The following is a 22312-nucleotide window of genomic DNA, read 5'->3' as shown; positions in this document are numbered from 1 at the left end:
CTATACATGAGAGGTACCAGGAGAGTGCTACACAGGTTAAATATCTACTTCAGTCCTTGTCACAAAGTTAATGTTCAATAAATGTTGAATGAATGAAAAGTTCCCCAGCATCTGAAAGTGGACGTGTTTTCTTTTAATAAAAATAAATGGGGTGCCTGGGTGACTCAGTCCATTGAGCATCTGATTTTTGATTTTAGCTTAGGTCATAATCCCAGGGTTCTGGGATCGAGCCCTGTGTTGGGCTCCACACTGAGCGTGGAGCCTGCTTAAGATTCTCTCTCTCCCCCTGTGCCCCTCTCCCCCTTTTATGCACACACACTCTCTCTCTAAAATAATTTTTTAAAGTTATAAAAAAATGAAGGGACACCTGGGTGGCTCAGTTGGTTAAGCATCCGACTCTCGAATTAGGCTTAGGTCATGATCTCACAGTTCATGAGTTTGAGCCCTGCGTTTGGCTCTACACTAACAGCATGGATTCTTCTTCTCTCTCTCTCTCTGGCCGTCTCTCAGTCTCAGTCTGTCTCTCTCAAAATAAATAAATAAACTTAAAAAAGAATACAGTGAGTTTGTTTTGTTCTGACTTCTGCAATTAAAATTCTTACACCCTAATTTGGGGCACCTGAGTGGCCCAGTGGGTTGGGCATCTGACGCTTGATTTTGGGTCAGGTCATGATCCCAGGGTCATGAGATAAAGCTTCATGTCAAGCTCTGCACTGAGCATGGAGCCTGCTTAGGGTGTTCTCTCTCTCTCTCTCTCTCTCTCTCTCTCTCTCTCTCTGCCCCCCTCTGCTCCTCTCCCCAGCTTGCTTGCACATGCTCTCTCCCAACTCTGTCTAAAAAACAAAACAAAACAAACAATTCTTACACCCTAACTGAAAGCATTTTTTTCTTTACAAATTCTGAGATTTAAAAATTTTTAAAAGAATAGACATAAGCTAAAAATAAATGGAAATACAATGCACATATTTCTCAAGGGTTAGGTTCCAAAATAAATATGTATGGTGAATATTATCTTTAAGTAATAGTAAGCTTGAAAATCACATACATTTTAACAAGTAAAATTTTCCTGGTTGTATTGGTACCACCTTACAAAGAAATTCTCATGGATGCTAAAACTTGAGAGCCACTAAACTTATGTAAATCAGGGAAGAAAAGAAATATCTATATCTAGACATTCAAATTTTTCTGCCTTTAAGATAAATGATGAATGAGGGTTTGTTGGAGAATTACAAAGTTTCTGCTTGCCTACAGGGTTTACTCCAAACACTTTTAACGTTGACTCAATAATCTTGATGTATATTGAAATATTTCTTTAATGAGATTGGCACATACTAGATTATGAATGCTTGATGAATTTGAATTTAAATCTTGCTTAATTAGACCAACATACAAGAGTTTTAGAATACTTATATGGAGAAAAATGTGATTTATTATTTCCTGCATTTCCAAGTTGGCATTTCCTGTTTACTACCATTGAATCCCTTCATAATTTTTTTTCAAAATATATTGGCCCATGGGGAAGTAAGATTAGGAAATGATTAATGATAATTTTCTGGGCTTGTCTGAAACCTACAATTGCCAAGTTCTCAGAATTATAACTGGCTTTTTCATCCAGAGATGCAGTATTCATCCTTGTACCCAGTAAATCACAGCCTGACTTTATTAGGATGCTTGCTACTTTCTTAACATATCATTATTGACCCTTGGAAAGAATGACTTTTTGTAATTTTAAAATCTCCTTTATTTCTCAACTTCTGCTAGCTTAAGGAGCACTAAATCCACATATCCTAGGAGGAATAGCTGTGCAATATATCCTATGTATATATTGATTTATGAACCAATGAATGTTTCATATACAGCTGAGATTTTATTTTATTTATTTTATTTTTTTTAATGATTTTTTTTTTTTGCTGGTTTATTTTTTTTTATTTTTTTTTATTTTTTAATATATGAAATTTACTGTCAAATTGGTTTCCATACAACACCCAGTGCTCATCCCAAAAGGTGCCCTCCTCAATACCCATCACCCACCCTGCCCTCCCTCCCACCCCCCATCAACCCTCAGTTTGTTCTCAGTTTTTAACAGTCTCTTATGCTTTGGCTCTCTCCCACTCTAACCTCTTTTTTTTTTTTTTTTTCCCTTCCCCTCCCCCATGGGTTTCTGTTACGTTTCTCAGGATCCACATAAGAGTGAAACCATATGGTATCTGTCTTTCTCTGTATGGCTTATTTCACTTAGCATCACACTCTCCAGTTCCATCCACGTTGCTACAAAAGGCCATATTTCATTTTTTCTCATTGCCACGTAGTATTCCATTGTGTATATAAACCACAATTTCTTTATCCATTCATCAGTTGATGGACATTTAGGCTCTTTCCATAATTTGGCTATTGTTGAGAGTGCTGCTATAAACATTGGGGTACAAGTGCCCCTATGCATCAGTACTCCTGTATCCCTTGGATAAATTCCTAGCAGTGCTATTGCTGGGTCATAGGGTAGGTCTATTTTTAATTTTCTGAGGAACCTCCACACTGCTTTCCAGAGCGGCTGCACCAATTTGCATTCCCACCAACAGTGCAAGAGGGTTCCCGTCTCTCCACATCCTCTCCAGCATCTATAGTCTCCTGATTTGTTCATTTTGGCCACTCTGACTGGCGTGAGGTGGTATCTGAGTGTGGTTTTGATTTGTATTTCCCTGATGAGGAGCGACGTTGAACATCTTTTCATGTGCCTGTTGGCCATCCGGATGTCTTCTTTAGAGAAGTGTCTATTCATGTTTTCTGCCCATTTCTTCACTGGGTTATTTGTTTTTCGGGTGTGGAGTTTGATGAGCTCTTTATAGATTTTGGATACTAGCCCTTTGTCCGATGTGTCATTTGCAAATATCTTTTCCCATTCCGTTGGTTGCCTTTTAGTTTTGTTGGTTGTTTCCTTTGTACAGCTGAGATTTTAAATGAGCTTATGATAATTGGACCAAAAGAATACTAGTCCAGCTTAAGAATACCATAGATAACTAATCATGGGAAGCTATGATGAAATTTTAATTGTAAAGGATATTGAAAATCCTAGGGTGACAACTCTGTTATAATAGATGTAACACTGAATTGGAAAGAGAGAAAGTGAGATTTTTACTGAGATCTGCTTGAAATCAACTCTGTATTTCTAGTGAATTATTGAACCATTCTATGCCTCAGTTCTATATCTTTGTTGAAGTTACCACTCCATCGCCTTTGGTTCAATGGATTTGTTAGAGAATTGTCCAATAGAGTTAAATAAAGAAAAGTCACAGGTAAAGTGTTGATTGGGAAGTTTTGTGTATATTTTTTTCCTATTCAGTGCTGAAAAGCTGAAGTTGGCATCAACCAACTTCAGGTTGTAGATGCATCAAGTTAAATGATTTTAAGATTTTTGAGACTATTAGTTCGGAGGTGCTGTATGAATAGAAGCAGTACTACATTTTCCTTCTCTCTACCTAATTCTGTCAGTTAGGTAGAGTATATACTTTTTGCTTGTGATATTAAAAAAGAGAGAGAATGCAGAAGCTTGGATTTTCCAATTCTTTTTTGACTTGTCCTTCCTTTCTCCTCAGGTTATTTGGATAATTTCATGAGACTTCTATCCCTATGCTGCCCCCTTCTTTTTTTTTTTTTTTTTTTTTTGCTAATAATCACTAGGAATTTATATACTGATTTTTTACATGCTTCATCTCAATCAACATTTGTAGTAAGTACTATGTTTTCCATATATTACTAAGCTGAGTTTTAGGGAAATTAAACAACTTTTCCAAGGACACATAATTAGTAAACGGTAGAGCTAGATCTTGAATCACAGAGTCTGGTTTTACTTCAAGCAGGAGTGCTAGAAGGCGGCCCTGCCTAGGTGCATGATCTCAGCATATAATGTGATTAAAAACCTTGAAGTGGGCGGTGGGTCTGTAATTGCTAGTGGAATTTAATCCTAGATCCTACTACCTAAAAGTAAAAAAATTCTGAGGTTACCACAAAATTCAAGAATCTATAAGTCTTTTCTAAATAACTTTAATAAAAGGAGCTTTGATAAAGTTTTTTTTAGATAACCTTAATTCTCATCAAAATGCTTTAAAGGATCTTTTAATATTCACAGAAATACAGTACATCCTAACTTAGCTAATTTAGGGGATTTATATTTTATCCACCTTATAACGTGTTGTGTACACATAACTGCTGAAGGAATTATGTAACAAAATCTACCACAAGGAATACATGAGTGGCATTTAATTCAGAAAAGTCCAAGTCATTTATAAAACCCCATTTGTAAGAAAATTGTAGGTGGGATGATGATACTGAAAGAAAAGATTGGGATATGAAATACAAATTTATTTTTATCACAATTTTGCTAATAAGGCCAGCCATTAAAAAAAATTCAGATGATCCAATAGAAGTCTCTAAAAGAAAAAGAAATTTGTAGTTATGGAAATAATTGAATAGGATCCCATATGAAATACTTTGAAATTAATAGCTCTTGAGACCAGATAATACAATTCTTAATCAGGAATGCATGTGTAGTGGTCAGATGTCATAGTAGAATCTCAAGAAACAGAGGCATGGAAAAAAGTTTCCTGGAGATTCTGAGCCATTATCTTCATCAATACTCATTGTGCTCTTGTGAGGATTAAATGAGATAATATGTATAGGAATAATGTGTATAGAAATTCTATAATATGTATAGAAATTCTATAATATGTATAGAAATAGTAACTCTCAAGTGCTAAGGCATCAGGAGGAAAGAGGGACCCAAAAAGTCAACAATCACTTCATACTCTGAATATATAAACAGATACTTTTGAGAAGTATCTGAGAGGTATAGTTTTGTTTTGTCCAAAGAGCAAGCAAACTATGGCCTTTATTTAGACTGAGCTTAAGTCATATCTTAGAAAACAGTTAAATCCAAGGAACCTCAACAATATGTAAATTTTTTTTATTTTTGAGAAAGAAAAAAAAAATATCCAAATCAATGAATGCTTTGGCTAAAACCCACTTGGGAACAAAGATGTTCTTTAGTGCCAGATTCCCATCTTATTTTATTCTATGGCTAAAATCCCAAGAATTACAGAGAAGAAACAGGGCCAGATTAGGTTTTCTATTAAAATAAGAGGCCCCAAGTGATGAATGGAAACTTGGAACAGATTTTAATGCTAGCAGAAATTAGCTTAAATACAAACTTAGGAATTTCTGGCGTGTATTGAATCTCAAATAGGATATTGGTATTAATTTTAGTGAATTAGAAACATGGCTTAACCTAAGCAGTTGTTCTCATTCCAGAGAGCTCAATTTCTTGCTGGATTGGCCTGGACACTTGATGCTTCCTTGTCTTGAGTCATTGATAAAATATGGAATGGGATAAGACCAGTGGGGGATTGCTGTATGACTCAGAATTAACCTTCAGAAGCATTAATAACACTAACATTAATTAACACTCTTTGGTACTGTTATTCAAACAGTTATGAAATCACTTAATTCTATTATGCAGCCTTTCTTAATTTCGTCTGCAAGGATATAGTGGGAGATTTTGTTTAGTTGTCTCCTTGAACTTCAGATAGAATGTGCCTATAGCATTTCCATTATCAAAGATTCTAGCAACTGAATATCTAAAATGCCAATGAGAAATATTTTTTTTAAGTCTATGTGGTTGGTTTGATGTTATCAGTTTTTAGTTAAGCCAGTGTAGTCTCTGGTATGAATGCCTTCATTTCTAAATGCTCATAAACAATCGCTTTATTGATATTAGAGTTTGAAGGAATTTATATCAAGCTCAATGGCACTTTTTTAAAAATAGGAAATTTGGTTCCCTGATTACATCTGTAAGTGCTTCCATTGCCCTGGAAGATCATTTATCTAGTTAAAGACATTTGACTTACTGCTGGCACTGATCTTGAAGTTTAAGTTCTGCTTACACATTTCCTTCAATGAAAAATAAAGAATTTGGGTGAGATAGTTTGTAAATATCTTCCAACCTTTAACATTCTATGATTTTTGTTAGGCTTTCTCCAAAATAATTGGAACAGTTTGATTTTATCTGTCAGTATTACACTGTCTGCCCAAATCCTTTGGCCTACTCTCTCCTTAATGTTACTCATCCAAAGATAGTTTGAGTATCTTTGCTTATTCTAAGCAATTTTCAGATGCCTCAGTTAAGAATCAACAGTGTATTATATTTGTTTCTCAAAACTAAAAATATAGAGATCTTTCCCTAAAAGTTAATGCATTCTCTCTGGAGGGAAGGGAATGTGAAAAAAAAAAAATACCTGTAATGTTATATGAAAAATCTTTTTATCTCCCCATCTACTGGTTGCTATACCTGTAAAGAAGGCTGTAAACACATTGAAAAGTATTTTACTTCTGGAGATGCATAAATATCAGAAGTCCTGTTCCTTTATAACAATGTGAAATTGTTTAACTTCTTTGGACTGCACTAAACATTGGGATGTTCATGGTCTCTGTTTCTAAATTATATATATATATATATATATATATATATATATGCTCAGTTTGTGAAACAACACAAATATACATCTTAAAAATGAAAATTAGATCCTTCCTGGGGCACCTGTGTGGCTCAGTGGGCTAAGCATCCAACTCTCGATTTTGGCTCAGGTCATGATCTCATGGTTTGTGAGATTGAGCCCTGCATTTGGCTCTGCACTGATAGTGTGGAGCCTACTTGGGATTTTCTCTCCTCTCTCTTTGCTCCTAACCAACTCCTCACTCTCTCTCTCTCTCAAAATAAATAAATAAATAAATAAACTTAAGAAATTATTTTAAAAAATTAGATCCTTCCTGATTTGGCAGATATTCTTTTTTTAATTTTTTTTAATGTTTATTTGTTTTTGAGAGAGAGACAGAGTGTGAGTGGCGGAAGAGCAGAGAGAGAGGGAGACACAGGATCCAAAGCAGGCTCCAGGCTCTGAGCTGTCAGCAGAGCCTGACCCAGGGCTCGAACCCATGAACTGTGAGATCATGACCTGAGCTGAAGTCAGACGCTGAAGAGACTGAGCCACCCAGACACCCTGGTAGATACTCTTATCATGGCCAGCCCAAAGCCTGATCAAACTAATGGATTATGTCCCCTTGACCTATGGCCAGAAGACTCCAGATGGTTTGGTTCTAATCATTTCAAAGTAAAATTATTTGTAATGATGCAATAATAAAGGGAAAATTTATGTGAATTAGGAGAGTTCACTGAGTGCCAATATTTTTCTTAATAGGCCTAATTCAGTTGTGTTGTGATTGGTTTTGCTCTTGTGCCCAATGACCTCACGATGGATGTATTTTACAAATGCAATTAAGGGATGGGGCGCCTGGGTGGCGCAGTCGGTTAAGCGTCCGACTTCAGCCAGGTCACGATCTCGCGGTCCGTGAGTTCGAGCCCCGCGTCGGGCTCTGGGCTGATGGCTCGGAGCCTGGATCCTGTTTCTGATTCTGTGTCTCCCTCTCTCTCTCTGCCCCTCCCCCGTTCATGCTCTGTCTCTCTCTGTCCCAAAAATAAGTAAAAAACGTTGAAAAAAAAATTAAAAAAAAATGCAATTAAGGGATACAATTGAGGAATACTATTTAAAAGTTATTATCTACCAAGGGGATACACAAAACCATGTCTACTATGGCACTTCTCTCATCATGTCACTTTTCTTGTTGGTTATATAAGCAGCAAATACCTGTACTTTATAAGTTATAATTACAATACAAAGTAGAAAAAGCAATAACATAATACTTTTGGGCAGAGCCTTTTTTAAAGTACAGCAACTTTATTAGTGGGATTCAGTTCTCCAGGTTTGAAATACTTGTATTTCAAATATTAAAGGAAGAAATCTATAGTAAGGTCATTTCAGACTCTTGAGCCCTCTATCCATTAGAAATGGCCTGTTCATATACAACAAAGAGGACAAGCCTGAATTGTAGCAACTCTTGAATTTGCTAAAAAAGGATCTGAAGAAAATTACACAATCATCATTTATTGTGAGTTTATAAGGTCTCCCACACTGTGAAGAATACACAGAAATAGAAGGCATGGCTTCTATTTGCAGGTTGCTTCTAATTCAGGTAAAGAAATGCTACTAAAGCCTTTGGATGAATTAAAGAATGACACATGTCAGCATTCAGAAATATGTGGTAGACTGTGAAAGGGGGGGAAAGGCCATTGTGATTAGAATAGACAATGTTTTATGGATTAGGTGAGTTTTAAGATGGATTTTTGGAACGTATATAAGACTTAGGGGGAGAAAAAAGAAGAAGCTATTTCTATCTGAGAGAATTGCACAAGTTGTAAATTTAGTTCTGTTCAAAAAACATTAATTAAGTGCCTCTGTGCCAAGCACTATACTGGGTGCTGAAGATTACAGCATGCTTAGGAACTCTTTCGTACCCTGTTGCTAAAGTATTTTCACGTATCCTAAAAAGGTGAATCTCTCTCTTGTGAGGAAGTAAATCCCGTGGAGGAATTCTCATGACAGAAGTCCCTTTTCCTTGGTGATATAAAATGGGAGTGGTTTTTGTTTTCAAAATACAGGATAATCTCTAGAAGTAATTGGAAAACTTAACTTTGGAGCTCACTCAGCTTCATCACTGTCTTCCTATCTGGCATAGTTTCAGATACTCACCTGTGTTTGATACCTAAAGGGCTATATATAGACTTCAACTAAGGTATTATTTGATAATAAATTGTTGCATTTTAGTAATAATAGTTATACTTGTCAGTCACTATGCAAATTGCTTTATATATATCATCCCATATAATCATAACTACCTGTGAGTTTTACTTAATATTGTGTCTTCCCTGATTAAAATGAGTGAACTGAAGCTTGGGTTTCAGTGCATGTCCATGGCCATACAGTCATTGGCAAGGGTGTGAATGACTCCAAACTCTGTGTTCCTAAACATTGTGTTATTCTGCTTTTTAATAGGGGTTCTTAAAGTTCCAAGGAAAGGAGTGTATAGTGAGAGAAGGAGTGGTCAAGGCATTAATATTCATATTTCTAGACAGGACACTTGCCAGCAATGTAAGCAATCTCATTCCACCAAGTAGGAAGGCTGGCAATTTTTAAAAGGTTGGAAAGCCAATTTTTAAAAGGTTGGCAAGAGGCTAAGTACAATAGTGTGTGGAACAAAATTATTGTAATATCATAGTACAGTCAATGGGGTGCCTGGGTGGCTTAGTTGGTTGACCAGCAGGCTCTTGATTTAGGCTCAGGTTATGATCTCACAGTTCATGAGATAGAGCCCCGTGTCTGGCTCCATGCTGACAGCGTAGAACCTGCTTGGGATTCTCTCTCTCTTCTCTTCTCTCTGCCCCTCCCCCATTCACATGCACACTGTCTCTCAAAATAAATAAATAAACTTTAAGAAATATATAGTACAATCTCTTTGGTACAATGTCTTTGAAAAGGTGTCTGATTTGTGTTGGTTTTCTGTTTGCCTTCCCAATCACTGAGGGAGTAAATACTAGTTGAAGCTTATGATCCTGACACATCAAAATGGACAACCTGGCAGGTGTCCTTGCTGAAAGATGACAAAATTGCTAAAAGGCAAGCCCCGTTTTTTTTGTGTTTTTTTTTTTTCTCTAGAGATGTGACACTTGGGGGCTTCCATTAAAAACTTCACCAAGACTTTGTCATTTTAATCTCTTCCTTAAGTGCCTTTGATCTTTTTAGGGGCACAGATCCATGCATGGTCAATACCCAGTGGCCAGGTTTCTGAGCTGTGGGCAAAGGTGGCAGTGACTGTCAGAGCCTGGGAGGAGATGAGAGAAGAAAAGGTCACTCCTCCTGACAACTTATAACTTGACTCCACTTAGAAGCCATTTATTTTCAGAAATAAGTAATGGGTGAAGACATAGGCCAGGCCTACAACTCATGCACTTGAGAGTTTAAGGCTTTCTGAGATCAAATTACCACAGCAAACAGAGATAGAATTATTGTAGGGACATTTGGGGAGGAAGCAGACAGAGAGGGAGAAGTGAGAGACCTAAGAAAGGAGACAGGAATAGAATGTGATGGAAATTACTTCCCACTCTGCACCCTTGAGGGAACAAAGAGGACAAATAAGAAGCAGCAGTGATAGGAGGAGTCTGGGAGCATCTCTGGAATAAAATTGGTTAGGTTATGGAGTGTTGTCAGCAAGTTCACTTAGTGGGTGGAAGGGAGGGATGTGCTAGTCCAGGCCTTTGAAATCTGGCAGGATTGTTGCCTTGGGCCCTTCACCTATGCCCTCAAGGCAGGAAGAATACCAACTGTCAGGTCTCATTCTGGCATTGTTCCAGCTCAGGGCTAGAAAATGACCCACAGAGGAAAATCTTAGGAGTGACAAGGTGCTAGGAGATGAGAAAGGGAAAGGACTTTTTAGTGAGTGTTTTTTGCATGTGGGACAATGGATTTTTTTTTTGAGATTCTTTTTTAAAATGTTTATTTTGAGAGAGAGAGTGCGCACACATGCGCACCCATGGAGGAGGGGGAGAGAGGGCTGGGAGAGAGAATCCTAAGTAGGCTCCTTGCTCAGCACTGAGCCCAATGCTCGGATGCTTACCCGACTGAGCCAACGAGGCACCCCTCGAGGCATTTAACAATGGATTTTAAATTTCTGTGGAAGAGATGAGAGGGCCTGGGAAGAGTGGATATCTGGAACAGAGAAGCAGAGGCAGTGACACAGCATGGAGATGCTTCCTCTGATCCATTTGCCTTTTTGTTCACTGGAGAGAAAATTGGTTGTCTTTTTGTTATCTCTGTAGCAATACAAGATTGAGTCTTAGGGGAAAGGAGCCCCAGAGGTGTAAAGGAGCCTCATATTTATGGAAGGTGAGCTGCAGCCATCGAAACTGCTGGCTGTTGTTAAGACAAATGCCAGACTCCCACATTTTGCCTAATAACAGCAGATTTTTCACTGCAAAGCATTAATGGCATCCGAATTCCAGCCGGGCTGGGGAGATGAAGAGTAACGCTCTTGATGTAATGGTTTTGCAGGCTCTTGAAGACATTGTCATCTATTAAAGAAATATTTTAAACCACTCATGAAGGAACAAAGAAAATTTCTTGGATGATAAATGAAAAAAGATTTGGAGTAAAATAAGGAAAAGCTTGAGAGAAGAATTTCTTTAAAATTTTACCATATTTCCCCACTATGATCAAAAGAGGTCAAATAAGAGCTTAGCCTGCAGCTTCGTGGAGCCAATTTTTAAAAGAGAATTTTAAAACTTCAAATATTGGTTATTTGCCAAGATACACACTTGAAAAGCAAGCGCTACTTGGCTCCTAGCAGAACTGAGTATTGAGATCCCAGGATGTTTTTGGCTTGCTCCGCATAAGAGGACAGCATTTGTCCTCCCCCTCCCTTTGCCCCAGGAGTTGGAACACTTTCTGTTCTATTTAGGAGTATTCTAGGGAAAATTTGGGGGGCAGGTAAATAATCTCCATCATCAGCAACCCCAGAGCGCCTCCCTTGCGTTCGTTTCTTTTGACTGTGGGGCCGCCGCCCAGGTGCCCATACTTAGCTAAGGTCCTGAGTTTATTTTCCTGAATTGCGGTTGGAAATCTTTTCCTGGGAAGGTCGGATATCCCAGGTCCTAGAGACACAACTGTCTGTCCTAGAATAATATCCTTACAAGACCCGTTAAACAGCCGAGGTACCGTGGAGACTGGCTGAACCGGGGGATGGGGGCAGGGAGAAAGGGAGTGGCCGTGTTACCGCGGTCTGCCGGGATCCCGCGTGTCCAGTGTGAAGGAGCGGGGCTAGAGTGGCTGGGGCGACCGATCACTCCCGGTTGCCGTCTGCCATCTCGGTGCGGAATCGGAGCCGGACTTACTGAGCACTCCTCCCCCTCCCGTTCTGCTTCCTTTTCCCTCCCCCCTGGAGCGGCGGCGGCGGCGGCAGGCAAGCAGGCAGGCTTGCAGCGAAGCCAGGCGGAGCGACTCCCAGGCGAGCGGAGGAGCTCGGATATGGGGAGTCAGCGGGGGCGGCGGGGCCAGGAGCCCTCCGGAGGGCCTACGAGAGGAGCGGCCCCCGGCGTTTGCTAGCGCGTGAGCGGTGGGGGAGCGGGCGCAGGGCAGCACGAGCGGAGGCGGAGGCGGGGCCCGGGCGTGGAGCGCGGCTGGGAAAGCTGCTGCCTCCGGCCCTGCCCGGCTACCTCCGCCGCGGCCGGTGGCTATGGAGCTGGCGGGCACCAGACCTGGGGCGACAGAGCATCTACGACTCCGGCCGCCCATGTCCTGGCTGTTGCTGCTGCCTCTCCTGCTGCTACTGCTACTGCTGGGCCCAGCGGCCTCCCAGCTACGATACTCGGTGCCGGAGGAACAGGCACCCGGCGCGCTTGTGGGCAACGTGGCTAACGCGCTGGGGCTGGAGCTGCGGCGTTTGGGGCCGGGCTGCCTGCGCATCAACCATCTGGGTGCGCCCAGTCCGCGCTACCTGGAGCTGGACCTGACGAGTGGAGCGCTCTTCGTCAACGAGCGCATTGACCGGGAGGCGCTGTGTGAGCAGCGTCCTCGCTGCCTGCTCAGCTTGGAAGTGCTGGCGCACAGCCCCGTGGCGGTGAGTGCCGTAGAGGTGGAGGTACTGGACATCAACGACAATTCGCCGCGCTTCCCGCGGCCGGATTACCAGCTTCAGGTAAGCGAATCGGTGGCTCCTGGAGCGCGCTTTCACATTGAGAGCGCGCAGGACCCCGACGTGGGCGCCAACTCGGTGCAGACTTACGAGCTCAGCCCCAGCGAGCACTTCGAGCTGGACCTTAAACCCCTGCAGGAGAACAGTAAGGTGCTGGAGCTGGTGCTGCGGAAGGGCCTGGACCGCGAGCAGGCAGTTTTGCACCACCTGGTTCTCACAGCTGTGGACGGAGGCAGCCCAGCCCGCTCGGGCACAGCACAGATCTCTGTGCGTGTCCTGGACACTAACGACAATTCTCCCACCTTCGACCAGAACACTTACCGTGTCCAGCTTCGGGAGGACGCTCCTCCGGGCACATTGGTGGTGAAGCTGAATGCCTCAGACCCGGATGAGGGCTCCAATGGCGAGCTCAGGTACTCATTGAGCAGCTACACGTCGGACCGGGAGAGGCAGCTCTTCAGCATCGATGCCAGCACTGGGGAAGTGCGGGTAAGTGGAGCACTGGATTATGAGGAGGCCTCTTCCTACCAGATCTATGTGCAGGCTACTGATCAGGGTCCAGTGCCCATGGTGGGTCACTGCAAGGTGCTGGTGGACATCGTGGATGTGAATGATAATGCACCAGAGGTGGTACTCACGGACCTGTACAGCCCAGTGCCTGAGGATGCTGCATCGAATACTGTTGTGGCCCTTCTCAGTGTCAATGACCAAGACTCAGGCCCCAACCGGAAAGTGAGCCTGGGCCTGGAGGCCTCACTGCCTTTCCGGCTGAATGGCTTTGGAAACTCCTACACACTGGTGGTGAATGGTCCGCTGGACAGGGAGAGGGTAGCTGCCTACAACATCACAGTGACAGCCACTGATGGGGGAGTGCCACAGCTCACATCCCAGCGGACACTGCAGGTTGAGATCTCTGACATCAATGACAACCCACCAAGCTTCCTAAAGGACTCCTACAACATCTACATCCAGGAGAACAATTTGCCGGGGGTATTGCTCTGCACTGTGCAAGCCACAGACCCAGATGAAAAGGAGAATGCAGAGGTGACCTACTCCCTCCTGGAGAAGGAGGTTCAAGGGCTGCCTGTCACCTCCTATGTCTCCGTTAACAGTGCCAGTGGCAGCCTTTATGCTGTCAACTCCTTTGACTATGAGAAGTTTCGGGAGTTCTTTGTGACTGTGGAGGCCCAGGACAAGGGGAGTCCACCTCTGAGCAGCACTGTGACCGCCAATGTGTATGTGGTGGACATGAATGACCATGCCCCTCACATCCTATACCCTACCTCAACTAATTCGTCAGCAGCCATTGAGATGGTGCCTCGAACTGCCCCTGCTGGCTATCTGGTCACCAAAGTCATAGCCATGGACTCAGACTCTGGGCAAAATGCTTGGCTCTTTTACCACCTGGCTCAGACTTCTGACCTGGACCTCTTTAAAGTAGAGCTACACACAGGAGAAATTAGGACTACCAGGAAGATGGGAGATGAGAGTGGAACCACTTTCAACCTGACCGTGGTGGTCCGAGACAATGGAGAGCCATCACTGTCAGCCTCTGTGGCCATTACAGTAGCTGTGGTGGATAGGGTTTCCAAAATCCTCCCTGATACTCAGAGACACGTGAAGGGTCCTCGGACATACTCTGAAATTACACTTTATCTAATAATAGCATTAAGCACAGTGTCTTTTATATTTCTTTTGACAATCATTGTTTTGAGCATCATCAAGTGTTACCACTATACTGCATATGGAACCGCGTGCTGTGGGGGCTTCTGTGGAGTGAGGGAGCGGTGCCCTGCTGAACTAAACAAACAGGCCAATAACAATATTGATGCCAGGTTACCGCACGGCCTCAAAGTGCAGCCTCACTTCATTGAAGTGCGAGGGAACGGCTCCCTCACCAAGACCTACTGCTACAAGGCCTGCCTGACAGCAGGCTCAGGGAGTGACACTTTCATGTTTTATAACACAGGGGCACAGACAGGACTGGGGCCTGGGGGAGCCCAGGCGGCAGCAAGTGACAGCAGGCACCTCACAGGCCAAAGTGGGCAGAGTGCCGGGAACCTGATCATTCTCAAAAATGATGCCATTCCTCAAAACGAGGTGAGATAGCAGTCAAGGGGTTCTTCCACGGTTGTGCATTTTCACACACACCCTCCGTCCACCAATATCGTGCGCTCTACTGAGTTATTAACATTGACAGGAGTTATTTGGTAAACTGAGGATACATAGTACCTGTGACTTGATTATAATCTGCTCTGTTTCTCCTCTAGAAAAATAGTATCAGAGAATTGCTTTACTTTGTTTTCTTTTTGGATATAGGACGCCTTAACCATAACATTGTTAGAGAAATAAGAATTAGTCTTAAATGTTTGATGCTAAAACACAGCTCTGCAGAGGTATGGAACAGGCTTGAGAATAAGATGATGCCATAGTGGGTAATATTTTGAGATTCAGGGACAAATGGCCTCTGCTGTATCATCTATAGGGAAAGTTCTCTTTTGAAATGCTACAGGAGTGTTGGTTTTTAAAAAGCTCTGAGACCCTAGGGGTTGTGGTGGTTACCTCTGCATGCTGTCCTTGTTTATATCTTGAAAATTATCCAGTTAATATTTCCAGTAATTACACTGAACTAATGTGGTAGGACCTTCTGGAAATTCATGTCAGAGGTGACAAAGCCCTAGACTGTGGATCTCACCCTGAAGCCAAAGTTTGCTTCTTTGGCAGTTTGATGCGGTAATTCTTCTGTAGGTGCTGTCAGAGGAGATGAACGATGGTAGGGCAAAGAGACCAAGGACCAATTTGTCTGGTTGGGCCAAGGAGATACTAGAACAAGTGGATTAGGGATGTGGGGATGTGGTGAATACCAGGACAAGCTGGAACTGGGGAGAAAGAGAAGGAGAAAAGGACTTTTCCATTAGTTACCTTTCTGGCATAGCGGGTGTTCATCATAAGGTCATTTCCCTGCATTAGATTAAATGTAGTCTGTAATCTTCTGATTTCCTGTTGGCAATTTGTAAAGTTTTAATGATATGTGAAGTAGCCTTTCAAGCCCTTTATGTCTTTAAGTTAAATGACAATACTTCCAACAATACTCCAACGTGTTCCAAAGCACATGTTCATTTTCTGAATCTAAAATTTAGTTTGTGATAGCTAGAAAAGCCTTGTAAAGTGGATAGCTTGCTGTGCATGAAGGACAGGTGTTAGTAAATACACTGGTTTTAAGTAAGCATAAGGCCAGCTTGCTCATTATTATGAAGACTGCGTATAAATTATTGGACAGTGCATGAATGTGCGGATGTGTTTGTGTAGTGTGTCGCCGTATGCAAACTTGAAAACAGTGGTTTGCTTTGTGATACTTTAAAGTTGTATTTCAGGGGCCCCTGGGTAGCACAGTCAGTTAAATGTCCAACTCTTAGCCCTGCATTGGACTCCACGCTTGCCGTGGAACCTACTTAAAAAAAAAAATTGTATTTCAGAAGCCAAATTTTTGTTTCATCAATAGTGATGACCTGTTATCTTCCCAAACAACTACTTTGTAGCGAGGACTTTTAGAGGTAGTATAAAAGGCATTAATAATTGTCCCTCCTATATTTTTGTGATGTATTTTCATTGACATTTTGCTGTCTTTTTATTAATGTCCCTAGTTTCACATCCTAATTCATGCTAATCTTGAGGAGAGTAATGCTTAAATACAGAAAAAAAAAAAGATGGATTGAGAGAATTTCCCATGTACCTTGAGATGTATCAGAAAAGCCTGATAAATTTTAGTTGATACATAGCAGCCACAGGAGGCAGAAGGCAGATTAAGAAATACAAGGGGACACAATCAAGGCATTTCTAGAATTCTTTAGATCATAGCTTTTGGAAGCATGTAAAAAGGCCTAGCTTTAAGTAAGGATGCTGTAGACCTTTGCTTAACAAATTCATGTGAAGTCCTTTTGGGCCTGGGTGGGCTGCAGGTGGTGAAGAGGCTGGGAGAGCAGGCCAGACAAGCTTGCCACCAACTGGGAGCTGGAAGCTCCCAAAGGACACTCTACCATCGTTCTCCTGGCTCAGAGCTTGGGGCAGTTTGACACATGAACTATTTCTGTCTTACACTAACCTGTGTGTTAATGCGTGTTTTGGTACACAAATCTGTAATTGAGGGAGAAAATTATGTCAGAAAAGTGCTTGCTCTTGTGGGATTTTTCCAGGAGAATGCGTGATTTGAATAAAAGCAAATTTCTGCCAGCCACTTTCAGGAATCCAGTAGAGAGCCCTAAGATCTATAGCTCCTGACATTATTACAGTTAAGAGGAGAGAGAGAGTCAGGTCAGCATGGCAAAATGGGAACAAAATCAGTCAACTCTGAAAGTCATGACCGCTAGATCAACCTGTTAAATTCCCATGTTAGGCTTTCTCTTTTCCCTACCCAGTTACTGCAGATGGCATAAGAGTCCTGAGGTGCACTTCATGCCGTGTGCCTATGTTAAATTAGATGAAGATTATAAAGGATGAGTAAGGGAATTTGCACTCATTGACCACTATGCTATATAAAAATGTTCTGCTTTGCAGCATATGGGTGGTTTCATTCCCTGTAAGTCATATATGAGAGAAACATTTACCAGCATCTAACATATGAGGCAATAAGCTCAGAGAGGTTAAGTAAGACACAATCATTCTGCTTGTCTATTTTAAGTCCGGTCACTCTGATTCCAAAGACTGTGTTGTTTGAAATAGTACAAGTAGACAGAAATCCCAACGGTGTATACTTCTTTTCATATGTGATAACTTGGGCATTTCAGCCAGCATTGGTTCACCTAGTGGTGTAAGTTAACTTACTTTTAGAGATTAACTGCTTTTAGAGAAAGAGCAATTCCTTGAGTAAAAGTAGGTCACAAATGGGAGGATCAATGAATAAAGATGTTACTACCAAGCTGATTTATTTTTATATGTTTATCTGTTTTACTTTGGCATAGCCTGTTAAGATCTTTTATCTCTGTTCTTTTTCTGATTTCTTTTTTGTTGCTTATTAAACACCATTTAATACCAGACTCTAATCTTTTGACAGATTTCACCCTCCAGTGAGTTTATATGATGAGTCACTTGTGCACTGAAGTTTTTGAAGTAACTGTTTGGCAATGGGGCAGACTTTCTCTTTGGAGATTTCTGAAAACCCGATATTGAATGTGGTTGGCACCCCTTTCAGAATCTCCAAGAAAAGGAAACCAGATCTTAAGGTAGATTTTGTGCGTCTGTGGTCCTGTGACTGCTAATGAATCACTCTGAGTGTGCTGGACAGACTTGTCCAGCTGTGCTTCCATGGGACCAGGTGGCTCAAGGTGTGGAAATCACAAAAGACTAGCAGAAGTAAGATAAGTTTGCTTTCTTTTATTTTCAAACAATTTGGAGTCATCAAATCTTGAGTATTTCTGCCACTGTGTTTGCACATTCACCCTTATTCCAGATGCAGTGATCTGAAAAAGGTAACTCTTCTTTTAGTGGCTCCTAATTTATCTCCCCTAGGACTGACTTTTCTATCTGGTGACTGTGTCCTGTTTCAGAATTTACACTTAGTGCAAAGTGAAATGGTGTTATATTTATAAAAAGAGTATGGTGGTCAGAATAGGTAGAGAAATTCTATTTGTGAACTTCCATTCCAGTGTTGCATCCTCTTGTGGTCACTTTTGAGTGGGTGGGCTGTTTTGTCTTGCCATTTCCATACCGGTTATAGGACTGTTCTTCTGAGAAAAAGTTTATTTTCTTTCATCTGATAATATAATAATTGCTTCAGATTACCTCCTTCCTCCCTTTTCCTGCAGATCTGCTGAGCCAGATGGAATTATGGCTGAGCTCTTCTCGGTCTCTTTATCTTGCACATATTCTGACTGATGAAGAAATCTGTTTATTGTAGCTTGAATGTCATTGGCCTACCCTTTCCTCTGACCCAGGAGTGAGCTGTCACATGGGCATCTGGTCTACCTCCAAACACTCTGCAGGGACACAGCCTGGCATATTATATATCGTCTATTGGCATGCTGTCTGCTTGACAGAATAGCAGAGTCGGTTCTGGATACTTGCCTTGGTTTTCCACCAATTTTTGCTCTCAATGAGAGGTTAGGATGATGTCAGTTTTCAAATATTTGAGGAAAACTTGCCATCACCAAGCCCAGTGGTTTAGATGGATTTAATGGAGATTTACAGGTGTCTTTGAATGTGACTTTTGTTAGGAATTTACCTAGCTCAATTTTTCTGTGCATATTAAGTATGAATGTAAATTTAGTTTATCCATATGATAATATTTTTTAGCATTATAATCTATAATCATGATTTCAAAAAATCAAAGGGCAAGAGGATTCCTTAGCAGCATTTTAAATCTGCTCACCTAAAAATTAAAATTTTTTTCTTTCAGGAATTTGAACTTGACCTGCAAAGAAATATCTGACATTGCAAAAGTGAAGAAACTTTAGTTCCTTGGCACATAAACAACATCAGTTCCTTTCTGGCCTTGCAGGGTCAGAACTCTGGGCTCCAGGGAAGTGAAACTGTGAGAGAGAGGGTAACTGCTGTGCTGGCAGGCTGTGTGTCCAGAATTAAGCAAACCTAGCATTTTCTGTTGTACTGAAACCCATTCGGTATATTTTAATATTGTGTTTGTTTTACTTTCCTGCTTCATGGATTAGGGGTTGCAAATGACTTCAGAAGAAAGTAGTTCCCTTAGAATTCACATACTTACCATATTTTCAACTTGATTTACTAGAAGACTAATATATAACAGTGATTATTTTAAATGTTATACTTCTTTTTGCGTTAATGACCAATAGTTTATATATTCATTTGCTATTGCTTTGTAAGAAATTACCACAAATTACTAGCTAAAAATAACTCTCAGTTATTGTCTCAGAGTCCTGCAGGATGTGAGTGGGTTCTCTGCTCTGGTTTTCACAAGGCTGAAATCCATATGGCAGCTGGGCTGCGTTCTCTTCTGTGGGCTTTGGAAAAGAATATGCTTTCAAGTTCATACAGGCTGTTGGCAGAATTTAGTTCTTTTTTTAAAAAAAAAATTTTAGGGGCGCCTGGGTGGCGCAGTCGGTTAAGCGTCCGACTTCAGCCAGGTCACGATCTCGCGGTCCGTGAGTTCGAGCCCCGCGTCAGGCTCTGGGCTGATGGCTCGGAGCCTGGAGCCTGTTTCCGATTCTGTGTCTCCCTCTCTCTCTGCCCCTCCCCCGTTCATGCTCTGTCTCTCTCTGTCCCAAAAATAAATAAAAAACGTTGAAAAAAATTTTTTTTAAAAATAAAAAAATAAAAATTTTAATGTTTATTTATTTTTTGAAAGAGAGAGAGAGAGCAAGCTGGGGAGGGGGCAGAGAAAGGAGAGAGAAATTCCTAACAGGGTCTGCACCATCAGTGCAGAGCCCCACATGGGGCTCAGACTCTCCAACTGTGAGATCGTGACCTGAGCTGAAACCGAAACCAAAAGTTGGATGCTTAACCGACTGAGCCACCCAGGCGCCCCCAGAAGTTAGCTCTTTCTGGACTACTTACATGCTGTTAGCTGGAGGTCACTTTCAGCTCCTAGGGGTTGTGCTCAGGCCCTTGCCCCATCATCCCCTCCATCTTTAGAGCTAACAGGGGAGAATCTTCTCTCACATGGAATCTGTCTCCAATTTATGTCTTCAAATCTCTCTAATTTATGTCTCTGATCTCTAGACCCAGATTTAAGGAGCTCACATGATTAGGTCAGTCCCGCCCAGATCGTTTTCTTGTCTTTTTTTTTTTTTTTTATGTTTATTTATTTTTGTTAGAGAGAGACAGTGTGAGTGGAGAAGGGGCAGAGAGAGAGGGACACACAGAATCCAAAGCAGGCTCCAGGCTCTGAGCTGTCAGCACAGATCCCTACATGGGGCTCGAACTCACAAACCTCAAGATCATAACCTGAGCCAAAGTCAGACGCTAATTGACTGAGCCACCCAGGTGCCCCATGGTTTCCTTGTCTTAAAGCCAAGTATGTCATACGACATAACCTAATCAGAGTGAGAGCCATCATATTTATTCTTGGAAATTATGCAGGGCATGTACACCACAGTGTGAGGCTCTTAGGAGGGCATTTTAGAATTCTGCCTATCATAGTTTATATCAGTGTTGACACAGTGTCACTGAAAAAAATCTGCAATGGATACATCCTTAATAGAGTCCTAATAGAAAGGAAAAGGAGATGCTACTTATAGTTTCATGTCTCAGAGGGCCATTTACTGATAGCTTCAACATGGATTTCCATGACAGAGTGTCATTTCTGGAGTGGTCTAATGATTTTTTTTTTTTTTTTTGAAGGAGACAAGGTATTTTAAACCTAGTTTGTTTTAAATTTTTCTTGAAAAGGTGATTCTCCTTTCATCCTTGAAAAGGTGATTCATCCTTCTGTAGCTCAAATATTCTATGGTATAAATATTACAATAACATGGTAATAATACCATTACAGGATAAATTAAATCTTTGCTACAATTTTGATAGAATCTTAAGTGGGTTCCTGTTCTTCATTGATGCTATATCACCCATATGGACTACCTAATTCATTTTTTCCACATCTGGAATTTTGTGGGCATTAGTGTCCTGAAGGACTAAGCTCTGAAACGACAGACATGGGGCGCCTGGGTGGCTCAGTTGGTTAAGCGTCTGACTTCAGCTCAGGTCATGATCTCGCGGTCTGTGAGTTCGAGCCCCGCGTCGGGCTCTGGGCTCATGGCTCAGAGCCTGGAGCCTGCTTCCGATTCTGTGTCTCCCTCTCTCTCTGACCCTCCCCCGTTCATGCTCTGTCTCTCTCTGTCTCAAAAATAAACATTAAAAAAAAAAAAAAAAAAGAAACGACAGACATACTGGGGCTTTTCACCAATAGAAAATAAGCATAGTTCTGGAATGTATCATCCAAGTGTTAGGGAACTAAACAATCACAGTTAGTTCAGATCCTTACTATATGTTTCCAGTATGTCAGAGATATCGGAAGTCAACCTTTAAACTTGAGTTTTTCCAACTTTAACCAAGTTTGGGTGAAATCCATGTGCATTTATCACTTTAAATTATGTATCATTTAAAAGTTAATATCTGTGAAACTCAGAAGTAAAAGAAAAAATTAAAGTACAGTTGGCCCTTGAACAACACGAGGATTAGGGGTGCCAGACCCATGCAGACTTGAAAATCTGATTATAATTTTGGCTCCCTTAAAACTTAACTACTAATAGCCAGCTGTTGCCCAGAAGACTTACTGAGAATGTAAACAGTTGGTTATCACATATTTTGTATGTTATATGTGTTATATACTGTATTCTTTAAAAAAAATCTTTTTTTTTTTTAACGTTTTTTATTTATTTTTGGGACAGAGAGAGACAGAGCATGAACTGGGGAGGGGCAGAGAGAGAGGGAGACACAGAATCGGAAACAGGCTCCAGGCTCCGAGCCATCAGCCCAGAGCCCGACGCGGGGCTCGAACCCACGGACCGCGAGACCGTGACCCGGCTGAAGTCGGACGCTTAACCGACTGCGCCACCCAGGCGCCCCTAAAAAAAAAATATTTTATTATATTTTGTTTTATTTTTTGCAAGAGAGAGAGAGAGAGAGAAAGAGACAGCAAGCTGGGGAGGAGCAAGAGAGAGGGAGAGAGAAATCCCAAGCAGGGCCCTGACGTGGGGCTCAAACTCACAAACTGGGAGAT

The 22312-nt window shown here is 41.5% G+C and overlaps 3 protein-coding genes across 13 annotated transcripts in view; all 3 read left to right on the top strand.

The window, feature by feature from the left end:
* The window catches only part of LOC131514297 (protocadherin alpha-C2), a 193215-nt gene that overhangs the window by 132271 nt on the left and 38632 nt on the right, over window positions 1-22312 (top strand). Inside the window, exons 1-2 of one of the 11 annotated variants that reach the window (XM_058734229.1) lie at window positions 11479-14727; window positions 19019-19400. The exons of 9 other annotated variants lie outside the window; for them this stretch is intronic. In XM_058734229.1, coding sequence (XP_058590212.1) covers window positions 12169-14727; window positions 19019-19051 — 2592 coding nt within the window. In that variant the 5' untranslated portion in view covers window positions 11479-12168 and the 3' untranslated portion in view covers window positions 19052-19400. Of the gene's footprint in view, window positions 1-11478; window positions 14728-19018; window positions 19401-22312 lie in introns of those variants that run through there. One more of the 11 variants, XM_058734150.1, reaches the window with a different exon arrangement.
* The window catches only part of LOC131514355 (protocadherin alpha-1-like), a 169278-nt gene that overhangs the window by 141265 nt on the left and 5701 nt on the right, over window positions 1-22312 (top strand).
* The window catches only part of LOC131514361 (protocadherin alpha-7-like), a 127795-nt gene that overhangs the window by 99792 nt on the left and 5691 nt on the right, over window positions 1-22312 (top strand).

This window comes from Neofelis nebulosa, chromosome 1, assembly GCF_028018385.1.
Source record: "Neofelis nebulosa isolate mNeoNeb1 chromosome 1, mNeoNeb1.pri, whole genome shotgun sequence".
In the NCBI taxonomy this organism is placed as follows: domain Eukaryota; kingdom Metazoa; phylum Chordata; class Mammalia; order Carnivora; family Felidae; genus Neofelis; species Neofelis nebulosa.
This window is presented reverse-complemented; position numbering and strand designations above follow the sequence as displayed.